The following is a 14097-nucleotide window of genomic DNA, read 5'->3' on the forward strand; positions in this document are numbered from 1 at the left end:
CTTTGGAAGGGTTGAGCAGCCTAGACTGCTTGTGTTTGCTCCTACGGGTGCTCTTGGGAAGAACAGATGCTCTGGATGCACTCTCCCAAATACTGGAGTCTGCTATGGGCTCCTGATGTGTTTTTGTTTGTTTGTTTTGGGCTGGTTGTGGGCTTGAACTCTAGGTTTGGGTGCTGTCCCTCAGCTTTTCAGCTCAAGGCTGGCACCCTACCATTTGAGCCACAGCACCACTTCTGACCCTTTTTGCTTTTGTGATGCTGAGGAATCAGATCCAGGGCCTCATACATCCAAGACTATCACTCTATTGCTGAGCCGCCTTAACAGTCTGAGCTCCTGCTTACTATCAGGTGCTGGCAGCCTGTGTTGCCCAATTCCCAGTCTAGGGTATATGGGTGGAGTTTTGGTGGGGTTTGGGCTTCTCTTGTCCTGGGCCTCCAGGTCTTTTGTTGTCACAGGCGTGCTTCCCGGGGAGTGTTGTTTCCTGGTTTTCTCCCCTCTGTTGAGGCGTATGCTCAGCTTTTTACTTCAATTGGGAGGAGTTGGTTGTGTCGTTCAGGCGCCAGATCCCCAGGCCTGGTTCCGGCCCCAGCCTGGAGCGCGCTTGTTAGGCCTGTGCTGATGTGTATACCACCTAGGTTATGCAGCCTGGAGCGCACTCGTTAGGCCTGTGCTGATGTGTATACCACCTAGGTTATACAGCCTGGGGGACACAGTTCAAATTTCTTCTACTGTTGGTAGTCTTGACCCAGGGGCGCTGTTCCTGGCTTGGGCATTTAAGCTCCCTTCCAGGGGCGCTCTTGCTCTAGCCTGGCCAGCTGAGTGTGCTCCACGGGCTGGTGGAGCTCTCAAACAGTTTCCCAGTTTTAGTGGGTCCTGTGGTCCGGGTGTTGGGGTAGGGAGTCTAGGTCAGGGTCTGGGGATTCCCTCCAGCTCTGGTCTCCCTTGAGGGATACACTTCCCCTGTGGGGTACTCACCCTGGAGCTGGTTGTTTCTGTGTGGTGTAGGTCGTCAGTTGTTGTTGCAATCCGGGCTGGGTTGGGTGGTGGTGGCTCTGTGTGATTCTTTTCTGTCTCTGCCTCTGTCGAAGCTGTCGGGTCAAAAGTGTTCATGCTCAGGCAGCTTCTTCGCGGTACCTCTGGGGCCCGAGCGGCCCCGCCGGGTCGTTGCCATCGCGATCGGGCGGGCGGGTGGTCTGCCGACAGGTCCCTTTGTCGCACTGCTGGTGCCGAGCGGTTTTGGCGGGATGGAGCCTCTCTGCTCGGGTGGAGAGTGAGGGGTGGGGGATCTTCGTGGAGACTCCCGGCTGGTAGGTTTCTCTGTTCCTGGCGATCTGCTGTTCTGCAAACCGGTACCTGGTGATCTGAAAGCGGCCCCCTGTGTCTCTGCTGTGTCTCTGGGGCTCCCGCAGCCCCTGCCGGGCCGGCTGGCCGGTGGCTTGTCGCACTGCCAGGCGGCCAGTAAAGGTTGGGGGAGGGGTCTTCGCTTTTCTCTGTTCTGAAATTCTTCTTTTCCTCTCTTTCTTTTTTTGTTATTCTCCACCTCTGGTTTTTCTCTGAGTGTTCGTCTTTTTGTTGTTGTCGGTCTCTTGGGGAGATTAAGCGTTGGAACTCGAACTCTCTTTTTGGTTGGAGAGAGCTGTGGCATTTCCCTACTGCCCCATCGCCATCTTGGTCCCCCCCACCCAATCTGCTACTTTTTAAACACTTTTAAGTGTTCTGATAGGACAGGTAGTTCTGTCAGGAGAGAGTGCTGGAGGTAGCCCCAGTACCCAGCCCAGGGTCCTGTGCTACAGAGCCCAGGGCCTGCCATTGTGGCCAATTTGGCAAGGCCATTTACTGGTTCTTTCTACTGCTTAGAAGAAGGTGAGGGGCTGGGTGTCGGTGGCTCACACCTGTCATCCTGGCTACTCAGGAGGCTGAGATCTGAGGATCACGGTTCAAAGCCAGCGAGACTCTTACCTCCAATAAACCACTCAAAACTGGAAATGGCACTATGGCTCAAATGGTAGAGCACTGGCCTTGAGCTGAAGCGCTGAGGGACAGCGCCTAGGCCCAGAATTCAAGCCCCACGACCGAAAGGTGAAGGAAGGTGGACAGGAGGAGCAAAGGGAAAAAGTAAGCTGGTATGGGAGAAGAAAATGGGGTGTGGAAATTTTCTGGACGAAGAAGAAGGGAGGAGTTAGGTTTTCAGGCAAGGCCTTGCCCTGGTGAGGCTCATAAGACAAAGAAGAATAGTCACAGAGTAATCATTTAGATTAGATGCTATCCACTTTTTTGCTTGCTTGCTTGCGTGCTTGCTTGAGTGCTTGCTTGCCTGATTTTTGTGCCAGTCCTGAGGCTTGAACTCAGGGTCTGGACACAGTCCCTGAAGGCTAGTGCTCTACCACTTGAGACCCAGCTCCACTTCCAACTTTTTATTTTTTCGGGGGAGGGGTCCAGTCGTGGGGCCTGAACTCTGGGCCTGGGCGCTGTCCCTCAGCTCTTCATCTCAAGGCTAGTACTCTACCACTTGAGCCACAGCACCACTTTCGGCTTTTTTTTCTTTTTGCTTATGTGGTGCTGAGGAATCGAACCCAGGGCCTCAGGCATGCAAGGCAAGCGCTCTACCACTGAGCCACCTTCCCAGCCCCCAACTTTTTAGAAGTTGATTGGAGATAAGAGGCTGATGGACTTTCCTGCCCAAGTTGGCTTCGAATTGTGTTCCTCATATCTCAGCTTCCTAAGTAGGATTACAAGCATGAGACACCAATGCCCAGTGTTTTCTTTTTAAGCCATTTATTTTGAAATATTTGTAGATCCTCAAAAGTTGCAAGAATGATAGGAACAGATCCTAGGTGTACCCAGCCTAGCTCCCCCAAGCTATCATCCTCTTGACTGAGATAGTGCCACAGAGTAGAGGCTCCAGGGCAGGAATTAAGCACTATTAAGCATGTGAAATACTAGTAAGTACTATTAAGTGCCATTAGAGTTGTTAGGTCTGCACAGAGCTTTTGTAAGTCTCTTTTTGCACACACTTTCAGTGCTTTCAGTGAATGGTTAAAACCGTCAGGAGTCCCCATTTGATAGCCCCTACCCTTGTGCCTCTCTCCTCTGGTGAGGGGCAGTCAGCCCGGCTATCTTGTAGTAGTTCAGTGCAGTTCTTACCAGGGTCTAGAGTTTTTGGAAAGGCAAATGAACACAGAGTTCTACTTAATCATAAATCACGTTAGTCCCTGACTAGAGAGTTGCTTGTCCTGATCAGCCAAGTACTGATGTCTCTCTAGCCACAATATCGTAGCTGCTTTGTCTCCATTAAGAATCAGTTGTTCAGTGTGGCCACTGTCATCAGTTACATTCGCTGATCTGGGTAATTCACTACAGCTTCTGCATTAGCACCTGCAGCTTCATCTTGCATTTTCTTTCTGTGGAGACATTGCTTTCCTTAAACTGAAAGAACAAACCTCTGCCAACTTAAAAGAACGCTGTGTGCAACCCTCTAACCACCTCCATGTCAGCTCTAGCTGTTTGGCTTTCTTGGTATTCATGTATTCTCAGAGTAGCACTTTTAATTCCCTTTAAGAACTTGTCTTTTGCATTCACAATATGGCTTACTACTTAGTCTAAGAGATCCTGGATTTTGGCCTGTCTCAGTTTTCAATATGCCTTCCTAACAAAGCTTGATAATTTCTAGCTTTTGATTTAAAGTGAGGATGTGTTACATTTCCTTTTACTTGTGTACTTAGAGACCACTGTGGGGTTAATTGGCTTAATTCAGTATTATGTTCTCAGGGTGGCCAAGAAGAGGAAGAGATGGGAGAACATGTCCGTGAGGCATCAGCGTGTACACAGCATTTACGATTAGATTCACCCTCTCATTTGGGTGTGGCTCCTCTCATCCACACACAGTTGTAAGTGATCACATGTCACCAAAATGTAGTGAATCAATCAGACATAATGCTGGTGGAAACATTTGTAATGGTTTAAGAATTACCAGAATGCAACACAGGGACAGGAGTGAGCACATGCTGTTGGAAAAGTGACAACAGCAGTCTTGCTTGGTTCAGGGTTGCAACAAATGTTTTGTTTGTCAAAAAAAAAGAAAACAACTAAGCCCCAAACCAAAACAAAATTAAGAAAATCTAACATAATTACAAGGAAAGTGACGTATCTGTAGAGGGCAATGGGCTGCTCATATTAACATCAGACCCACAGCCCTGTGAGTAGAATGCTTCCCGGGAGAAGGAGGGCACTCCATCATAATCATGACTGCCTGTGCACATGGTGATAAGGCTTCAAAGTTCATGACACCAGAATTGCCAGGGCTGGAGGAGGAAGATAAAAGACAGTAGAGCTGGAGATTTTAGCACTCCTCTGTCAGTAATTAATAGAACAAATAAGAGAAGTCAGTAAGGGTAGAGGAGGACCCAGACAACACTTCAACCAGTGTGACCCAGTTTGGCCCATTCACATTTATGAAACTGCCCTTGGCATAATAGAATGCACGCTCTTTCCAAGGTATTTTCCAAATATTTCAGTGAATATTTGGCAAGATAGACGTTATCATAAGTTATAAAATTCTCTTGGTAAGTGGGAAAGGGTTGGAATCATACATAACATGTTCTTGACTGTAAATTAACTAGAAATCAGTAGTAAAATACAAATTGAAAACTCCAAATACAATGCAAATTAAACCCTTTTTGGGTAAGTGGGGCAGTGCTAGAGTTTATACTCGGGGCTTCACACTTCACTTCATGTTTGTTTGTTTGTTTGTGCTCGCAGCTGACTCTCTACCACTAGAGCAAAACCTTTAGTACTAGCTTTTTGCTGGTTAATTAGAGATAGATTCTCACAGATTTGCCTACCCCCAGCTGCCTTCACACCACAGTCCTCAGATAACAATCTCCAGAGTGGTGTGAATAACCAGTACCCAGCTCTAACATACTTTTAAATAAATCATATATCAAAGAAGAAGTCACAGAGAAGACAAGAAGTTTGGTTTTTTTTGGGGGGGTGGTCTGGTCATGGGGTCTGAACTCTGGGCCTGGGCGCTGTCCCTCAGCTCTTCAGCTCAAGGCTAGCACTCTACCACTTGAGCCACAGTGCCACTTCCAGCTTTTTTCTTTCTGCTTATGTGGTGCTGAGGAATCGAACCCAGGGCCTCAGGCATGCAAGGCAAGCGCTCTACCACTGAGCCACCTTCCCAGCCCGACAAGAAGTATTTTAAATGAATTACAATGTAAGTGTATTTTATGTGCAGTAAACTTACATTAGAAAACAAGTAAAAGCCAGATGCAATAACTCATGCCTGTAATCCTAGCTACTCAGAGGCTGGGGTTGGGAGAATGGCAGTTTGAGGACAGCCAGGACAGCCCAGACATGGGACCACACCTCTACCAGTAAAACTGGATGTGCTGACTTGTGCCTGTCATTCTTGCTACATAGGGAATTGTCATTAGGATGATTGCTTTCTAGGCCTGTTTGGCTTAGGGTGGAGTAGTATTTTTTTAAGTAGTATTAAAAAAAGATGAAAGCAAAAAGGGATAGGAGTGTGGCTCAGTGGAGATTTGTCTAGCAAGTGCAAGGCCTTGGTTCAAGCTTGAGTACCATCAAAAATAAGTAACAAAGGAGGAATGACAGGTACACAATGATGAAGATGTTTTCTGCTGTTTGCTGTGCACCAGAACCCGTTGGTGTTAAAGTCCTTGTGGCTCCATGGCCAGCTGAGGCCCCTAGGACTACAGCCCTGAAGCAGGCAGTGCCTGCTAGTGTTGGCATTTCTGGTTCTCAGAGTGAATGCAAACAGCTTTATTCAGGCTGGGCACTCGTGGCTCACGCCTGTAATCCTGGCTACTCAGGAGGCTGAGACTCAGAGTTCAAAAGCCAGCCCGGGCAGGAAAATCCATGAGACTCTTATCTCTAAGAAACTACCAGAAAACTGGCAGTGGCACTGTCGCTCTGCTTTGAGCAGAACCACTCAGGGGCAGTGCTCAAGGCCCAGAGTTCAAGCCCCATGACCAACAACAACAACAACAACAACAAAAAGAGCTTTATTCAGAAGAGAAGTATCTTGGTCAAAGGCTGTGGCTGCACTGTGCCCAGATACCCAAGTCTGCCCTTATTGTTATGAGGTTTAGAAAGTCACTTTTTAATTCCTCAGCTCCTGGGACATATGATTGGTTGTTAATTCCCAATCTAGTTCCATCTAAAAATACTTTCCCCTTTGGGTCATGAGAAGGCTATCTGATCTTGAGGAATTAGAAGGGGCTAGGGAGAGGCAGAGACAAGTTGTATTGTTTCCTGTTGAAAATATATCCTGGTTTTTTTTGGAAACAATGTTGCCTCTCTTTTTTTTCTTTCTTTCTTTCTTTCTTTCTTTCTTTCTTTCTTTCTTTCTTTCTTTCTTTCTTTCTTTCTTTCTTTTTTTGTGCTGATCTTGGTGAGGTTCTGGGTCCTTGTGTACAGAGGGTTGGTGTGTTCACATTTCCTGGGTCCTTGTGTACAGAGGGTTGATGTGTTCACATTTCCTGGGTCTTTGTGTACAGTGGGTTGGTGTGTTCGCATTTCCTGGGTCCTTGTGTACAGTGGGTTGGTCCGCTCATGTGTCCTGGGTCCTTGTGTGCAGAGGGTTGGTGTGTTCACATTTCCTGGGTCCTTGTGTGCAGTGGGTTGGTGTGTTCACATTTCCTGGGTCCTTGTGTACAGTGGGTTGGTGTGTTCACATTTCCTGGGTCCTTGTGTACAGTGGGTTGGTGTGTTCACATTTCCTGGGTCCTTGTGTGCAGTGGGTTGGTGTGTTCACATTTCCTGGGTCCTTGTGTACAGTGGGTTGGTGTGTTCACATTTCCTGGGTCCTTGTGTACAGTGGGTTGGTGTGTTCACATTTCCTGGGTCCTTGTGTGCAGTGGGTTGGTGTGTTCACATTTCCTGGGTCCTTGTGTGCAGAGGGTTGGTGTCTTCACATTTCCTGGGTCCTTGTGTGCCGTGGGTTGGTGTCTTCACATTTCTCGGGTCCTTGTGTGCAGAGGGTTGGGTTGGTGTGTTCACATTTCCTGGGTCCTTGTGTGCAGTGGGTTGGTGCGCTCATGTGTCCTGGGTCCTTGTGTGCAGTGGGTTGGGTTGGTGTGTTCATGTGTCCTGGGTCCTTGTGTGCAGTGGGTTGGGTTGGTGTGTTCATGTGTCCTGGGTCCTTGTGTGCAGTGGGTTGATGCGCTCATGTGTCCTGGGTCCTTGTGTGCAGTGGGTTGGTGCGCTCATGTGTCCTGGGTCCTTGTGTGCAGAGGGTTGGTGTGCTCACATTTCTCGGGTCCTTGTGTGCAGTGGGTTGGGTTGGTGTGTTCACATTTCCTGGGTCTTTGTGTACAGTGGGTTGGTGCACTCATGTGTCCTGGGTCCCTGCACACAGTATAGCTGTGCTTCTTGCCCTCAAGTCCTTCTGCTGTTATACCCCAGGGAACGTTAAGAAAAATTTCTAACCAGGACTCATGATCCCATTAGCTCTGCTTGTGTTTAAGAAATTTCCAGAATGATAGAATACAGGATGGCAGGAAGTAGGCATGGGATCTGACTCTGCAAGGTCTTAGCCAATCAGGAGTGGTCTACCAGGCCCTAGGGCACAGAGGACATGTCCTCCACACCCAGGGCACAGAGGACATGTCTTCCACATCCAGGCTGCTGGAGGAGGGTTGAGGGTTGTCCACCCCCAAACCATGCTAGCTGAGGCTCTGCTGCACAGAGTGAAGTTCTGCAGTCTCCTAGAAGGAGCGATGCTGGGAAAGAAGGGCCAGCCCCTCCATACATCAAGTGAGCATGGTGGATCGCAGCCATGGAAGACTGAATGTCTCCAGCGGGCCCCATGTGGAAAGGGAGTTTCCTGTCCTGGTGCTTGGGTCCTAGGTTACGGGGCACATGCCCTGGAAGGGGGAGAGAACTCTGGCCCCTTCATCTCTCTTACCTCCCAGCCACGGCATGAATGGTTTTGCTTTACTGTGCATGCCCCGTTATGGTATGTGCACCCTCCAGCAGTAGCCCACCAAAGCCTTCAAAGCTACCTTCAAAATAAATCTTTCTTACGTACTATCTTGTTATCTCAGGTATTCTGTCACAGTTACAGAAAGCTAACGCCAGGGGTATCTGAGGATGGAGACCCTGAGTCTTTATGGGAAGGGCAGAAGGGAGTCCCTGTGATGTGGCCGCTCTCAGGTGCTGCTCTAGGCTTGCTGTCACTCCTTGCAGCAGCCCCTCCCTGCGCTGAGCTCGCAGTGAGCAAACATAATCAACCTTTATGATGACCACTGGCTTCTGAAACCTCAGCAAATTTGTCCCATGAGTCATCCCTCTTCTCTGGCTCCACCCCTGCCTTGCAGCCATGACACGGCAGCACCTGGAGAATATTTTCCCTCTCCATTTGTACCTGTGTCCTCCACCTCAGTTGTCAGGAAAGGTACAAGGACAATCTCCCATGTTTGTCAGGAACAGATAGCTTTATTCAAATACAAAGAGATCAGTAACATGAAAATGCCATTTCCAAAACTGCCTCTCTGTTATTTCTCACATGGTTGCCCCCATTGAATTCCGTGAGAAGCCCAGCAGTGGCAGCCATCCTGGGAGCAGGTGCAGGAGCAGTAGATCTGAGGTATCTGATAAACCACATGGGCCCACCGGGTGCCTTCCTGCCCTGCACTGGTGTGTATACTCTCTGCAACAAAGGCAGCCTCCCAGAACAGTAATAAATTACAAGGGACATCACTTAGGGCAGATCTGTGAGCCTTGGGAATCAATGTGTCTGTGGAAGGGGCCTGTTCACCGCTGTCCCCTGCTTGCCACAGAGGGCCTCCGTGCAAGGAGCATCCATCAGCCTAGCCTGAGGATCATGTAAAACCAGCCATGTCGCTGGCCTCCTAGGAGCCCTTTGTGACCAGACCTGAGCCCAGAGATCTGGGTTTAGACGCAGTTGTCGGGGGCACACTCAGCCTCTTCTTCAAGCTCAGGGCAGGGGGTCCCATTGTTGGCAGGCTGGACACGGACATAGCGAGTTCTGCTCTTGGTTCCCACCTTCCCACATGGACCTCTGCACAGCCCCCAGGATGACCACAGGGAAAACTCGCAATCCAGTGGTGTTTCTGGGCCTGGAAAGCACAGGGGAGACCCGACACGTGAGCACTGGACTAAGGAGGCATGGAGGGAATGGTAGGGCACTCCACCCCTGCAGACATTTCCTTCTGCTGGTGGGAAGGAGCATATGCTGTCTCAGTAGTCTGTGCAGTGGCTATAAGCTACAGTCTCTGGAAACACCCCAGTGACCCACAAGAACTTTTGGTGTTCTTTCTAGTGGTGTCCTGGGGTTTGGAAATGAGCTCTCCCTGCCGTGTAGACCTGTGAGGCTGGGGCCTGGCTGGTCTCTGCAGCTGTGGCTTCACCCTCTGGCTATACAACCCACAGAAGGCCTATGGCCTCCAATAGCCTTTTGAGTTAAAGGACCTTATCCCGCTCAAGCCACACCTCCAGTCTAACATTCTGTTGATTCATTGGAGACAGATGTCTCAGATTTGTCTGCCTAGGCTGGCTTCAAATCTCAGTCCTCAGATCTCAGCCTCCTGAATAGCTAGGATGACAGGCACAAGATCTCCACTCTAGTGGGAAGCCTGGACATTACCTGAGAGGCTGTCAGCAATCTCGTTGCCCCTGCTGGTCAGGTCTAGGGCAGGTGGAACAAAGGCCCTGGGGCTCTGTCTAAGCCGCACCAGGGTCACTCTGGCAATAGGAGGCAGAGACTTCAGCCGTGGATAGTAGAACGAGTTTGCCGGGTGGCTGGGAGAAGAGGATGTTATCTGAGTGGAGGAAGAAAGGGGAATTGGCAAGCAGCCTGAGAAGCCACCTCTGTGTGTATGGCCCTCCTGGGAAAGATCAGAGCAGTGCTAGAAAATACCTCAACCCCACCACAGTGTCACGCACATGCAGCAATCCAAATGTGTGTGGTAGCCTCTTCCTGGGCCCTGGGCAGGACCTGGCCACGGAGGCCACACAGAGCAACACAGAAATGCTCAGATGAGGGGCTGGGAAGGTGGCTCAGGGGTAGAGTGCTTGCCTTGCATGCATGAGGCCTTGGGTTTGATTCCTCAGCACCACATAAGCAGAAAAAGCTGGAAGTGGCGCTGTGGCTCAAGTGGTAGAGCACCAGCCTTGAGCTGAAGAGCTGAGGGACAGCGCCCAGGCCCAGAGTTCAGGCACCATGACTGGCAAAAAAAAAACGCATCTGTGCACTCATGAGCCAGGCAGGGTGCATGCGAGCCTCACAGCAGACAGACAAAGTAGGGCCTTGGAAACAGACTGGGAGGAAGTAATCTCCTAGATTTCACATTCTGCTGATCCCCATATTGCTGCCAACACCCAAGGTAGGCGTGCAGCCCCCTGTGCACTGCAGGCACCAGAAACAGGGCCTCTCTCCAGAAACCAGCCAAAGACTGGGTCTGCAGGACCCTTCCCAGGCAAGTGTAGGTCTCACCGTGTGCTCTGACAAGGCCCTCACACCCAGGCCAGTGCGAGCGTACACACACACGCACACACACGCACACACATGTACACACACGTACGTACACACACCCACACACGTATACACACACACAATGCACGCACACACGTACACATGCACGCACGCACACGTACACACACCCATGCACACACACACACGTACACACATACACATGCACACGTTCACACGCACACACACACACCCCGACCACCACACTTGGTGCCAAGCACTCCACACAGCACAGAGCAATGGGACAGGGGCCTGTGGACCACTCACCTCAGTCACTGTGTCCTGTGGGATGGTTGCAAAGTTGGGGGAGGAGAAGGTGAAGCCACTGTCCGTCCCTGCGTCATGGGGGTAAAGGTCCAGGGCTACCTGCTCCTTCCACCGTCCCCCCTCACACAGGTCTATGCTGTCAACACCGACAAACCAGTCAGGGCTGGGGACGATGCGCACTATGAAGGACACCTGTGTGTGGTTAGAAGGCTCAGCTTGTGGGAAAGTCACAGGGACACCCCCACCCAACACTCAAACTGCAGTGTACAACTTACCAGGGCAGGAAGTCACAGGGATCCCGCAGAGTGCACACACACACACGCACACGCACACACACTGCAGTATACAGCTTACCAGTGAGTGCCTAGGCTCCACTTCCAGCTCTGCAGAGGTCTGCCCGGTACCCGTGGGGACGGCCGGGGCTGAGAACACTGTGTGTACACTCTGGAGCTTCTCTCCTGCAGCCTCAATCTCCTTCATCAGGGCCCAGGCCTCACCACGCTCTGCAAAGTCCCTCAGCCCATTGCTGACATACTCGTTCTTCCTCCACATGCTGTAGTCAGAGCTGTGAGCTGCCCCTGTGTGGACAGCCTGCTGTGTGATAGCCAGCTGGTATTAGAAAATCAGCCCTTAGCTCCAATCCCATCTGGCCTCCTGGGGACACCATGTCCCTCCTTTCCTGAGCATCGGCTCCTTGGTGGAGAGGCAGGGAGCTGTGTCTACTCCTTTCACATGTGGACAGTATCATATCGCATCTACACAGGCCAGAACACCTAGCTAGGTGACCAGTGTCCAGCCAGTCTTCTGCGTAATTGTGGTCACCCTGCCCTGCTGGCACACAGAGGTGTCCAGCAATTATCTCATGAATTAGTCTTGTCCAGGGAGAGCAACCCAAACTGAAGAGCTTCACATCTGCCAGGACTCCATTTCCCCTAACTGTAGCCCTCCCACATGGGGGAAGGTCGCTCTGAACAAACTGAATGAATGGGCTAAGGTGGGGAGAAGCTGCCCTTACCCAGCAGAGAGGACCATTGTGCAGGGGGTCGGAACAGGGGGTACTGTTTGGGGAAGGCTGTCTGGCTCCACTTCCCGGAGAAGGTGATGCTGTACTTGGCCAGAGGGCGGGCTGTGCAGACCGATTCTCCCCCCAGTGGCTGGCCTGCGGTGGAACCCAGGGTAGCCAAGACCAGGGCCCAGAGAGCACTGCCTGGGGCAGCCATGGTGCTCAGGTTTTCCATCACCTACAGCAGAGGAAGAGCAGCGCCAGTGCCAGCACCCTTAGTCCCCAGATTCCCCGGCCCACGCGGTCCAGAAAAAGGCCTCAGAGGCTCCGAGGAGGTGAGGGGCCCGTGCCTCACTAAGCTCTCCTGTTGAGGCCTTGCTAGGCAGCGGGGAGGCCCAGCTCCCTGCGGCTCCCACCACCCACCCTGACACACCAGGACTGGCAGGGGACATGTTGCACTGCCATACCCAGCACCAGCCCAGCAAAGCACAGGACGGGGGATACTGTTTGGAGATGTCCATCTGGCCAGTGCCTGAGGTGGGTCTCGGGTTCTGGCCCGGGGGAAGCTCCAGGAGACTCGGGCCCTCTTGGGGTCTGCTGTGTGCCAGGGACCCAGGTGCGCACAGGAAGGTACTCACCAGGCAGAAGGCAGGAGGTGGGCTGTAGAGCTGGAGGGCGGCTGGTCCAGAGCTCCTGTTTATGCCTAGTGTCAGTGCCTCTCGCCCAGCTGCCCCCTGTGCACAGTGGCCCACCACCTGCCTCAGTGGCAGCTAGGGCTCGGGACAAGGCTCACAGGGGCGGCTTTCCCTGCGGGGAAGCCCGGAGGAGCTATGATCTCTACCTCCCCACAGGGCTGACTGAGCTCACTCCCCGCCCCTCAGCCAGGCTGCCACACCCCTCTCTTTGTCTCTCCTTCTCCCTCCCTCCCTTCTTCCACCCTCCTCCTCCCTCCCCTAACCAGCCTCTCTCCAGCAGTGGATGCTGTGAGGAGTTCTGTACTCAAAGATAGGAGCCCAGGACCAGGGACTGCAGAATCCAGTTTGTTGCAGGTGTGTCCTGAAGGGCTCCATTCTCCACCTGACATGAGGTGTGGGAAGTGGGCTGGGGAGGCCCAGGGTTTCAGCCACAGAATCCCAGGCCTCTGTGGTGCTGAGTTTCAGCCAAACACAGTGGTCTCTTTCCCCCTAAAACTTGAGAGAGTACTGGCCAGCCAGCCTCTGGGGTGAAGCCCTCCTAGAGGGCATCTGCACTAGGCCACAGGTGCCCAGGGGTCAGACCCGACCCACCAAAAGGCACCACCTCCACAGGACCCTTCACTGTTTGGCTTGTCCTCTGAGCAGGGCTCCATGCCATTCCCCCTCCTTGGTTGGACAAGCTAATAGATTCTGAAGTTTATTGCTGTGCAATGTCAGGAAAAATATTTACAGAATCCCAGTCATGGGGTCTAGGAACTGCAGAGGACCAGAGAGAAATCTTGCTCAATCCTAAACAGCTGTCTCTGCTCACCAGAAAAATCTAGGGAGCTTTTAAGTTTAAACAAAATGCATTCCAGTTTTTATAACATTGTTAATGTTTCACATTTTCAGAGAGGGAGGAGAGAGAGAGAGAGGAGAAGGGAGGCACAAAGAGAGAGGGAAGGAGGGAGAATAAATAGACTCTACAAGCATAGACTGCAAACACAAACGAACGATCTAACCTGTATTCAAATAAATAACACAGTCGCAGAGTGGTAAATGAGCACAGTATTTAGACTCCAGGCTCTGGGGCCAAAAGCACATTCTACCCCAGCACTTCTCAAGCTTCTGACCTCAGAGACTGCCTTCCACTTAAAAGTCACTGAGGACTCCAGAGAACTTTTGCTCATGTAGGTCATCTCCATGGATGCCTATTACAGCAGGTGCTCAGAATATGCAAACTATATTTCATACTAACACAAGTGGCATAGCAGTTTTTTTTCAAAATAATAACCTTAGAAATGTGTTGTACGTGTATGCAAATCTTATTGGCTGGCTTAACAGAAGAGAGCTGAACTTGAGCACATGCTTCTGCAGTTAATCCGATAAAACATTTGGTTGGCGTAAGTGACAGATGTACAGCTCTGCATGGGTATGGAGAAGACTTCCTTCCATTTTTGTCAGATACTGCTGGCTACCACAAGCAACTTCTGAAAACACTCTGTGGTCTTGCCTACCCTGGTGGGTCTCTTGCTCCCCACAAACGCTAATGTAGGAATTGGGAGGTCCTTTCCTGCAAAGCAGGACTGGGTCTCAGGAGCCAGGCTTATCAGTGTGGCCATGAGGTTCCAAAGGAG

At 51.2% G+C, this 14097-nt stretch overlaps 1 protein-coding gene across 2 annotated transcripts; it reads right to left on the reverse strand.

The window, feature by feature from the left end:
* Positions 1-8449: 8449 nt before the first annotated feature.
* Positions 8450-12638, reverse strand: Spon2 (spondin 2). 2 transcript variants are annotated; one of them, XM_070021592.1, is made up of 6 exons: positions 12425-12638; positions 11799-12024; positions 11138-11361; positions 10784-10975; positions 9632-9806; positions 8450-9104 (listed from the first exon to the last, which is right to left on the reverse strand). In XM_070021592.1, exons 2-6 carry the CDS (start codon positions 12019-12021, stop codon positions 8920-8922), a joined length of 999 nt encoding a protein of 332 aa, XP_069877693.1. In that variant the 5' UTR covers positions 12022-12024; positions 12425-12638; the 3' UTR covers positions 8450-8919. The 2 variants fall into 2 exon arrangements, with proteins under 2 accessions (XP_069877693.1, XP_069877695.1); XM_070021594.1 differs by lacking the exon at positions 12425-12638 and having other exon boundaries at positions 11799-12026.
* Positions 12639-14097: the final 1459 nt, after the last annotated feature.

This window comes from Dipodomys merriami, unplaced genomic scaffold (genome assembly GCF_024711535.1).
Source record: "Dipodomys merriami isolate MVZ:Mamm:240054 unplaced genomic scaffold, mDipMer1.0.p SCAF_143, whole genome shotgun sequence".
NCBI lineage: Eukaryota > Metazoa > Chordata > Mammalia > Rodentia > Heteromyidae > Dipodomys > Dipodomys merriami.

Coding starts and splice junctions, on each gene's coding strand:
- Spon2 (XM_070021592.1), bottom strand. CDS start 12,021: ATGGAAAACCTGAGCACCATGGCTGCCCCAGGCAGTGCTCTCTGGGCC. Junction 11,362..11,798: donor ACAATGGTCCTCTCTGCTGG/GTAAGGGCAGCT, acceptor CTGTCCACACAG/GGGCAGCTCACAGCTCTGAC. Junction 9,105..9,631: donor GATTGCTGACAGCCTCTCAG/GTAATGTCCAGG, acceptor TGTGCTTTCCAG/GCCCAGAAACACCACTGGAT.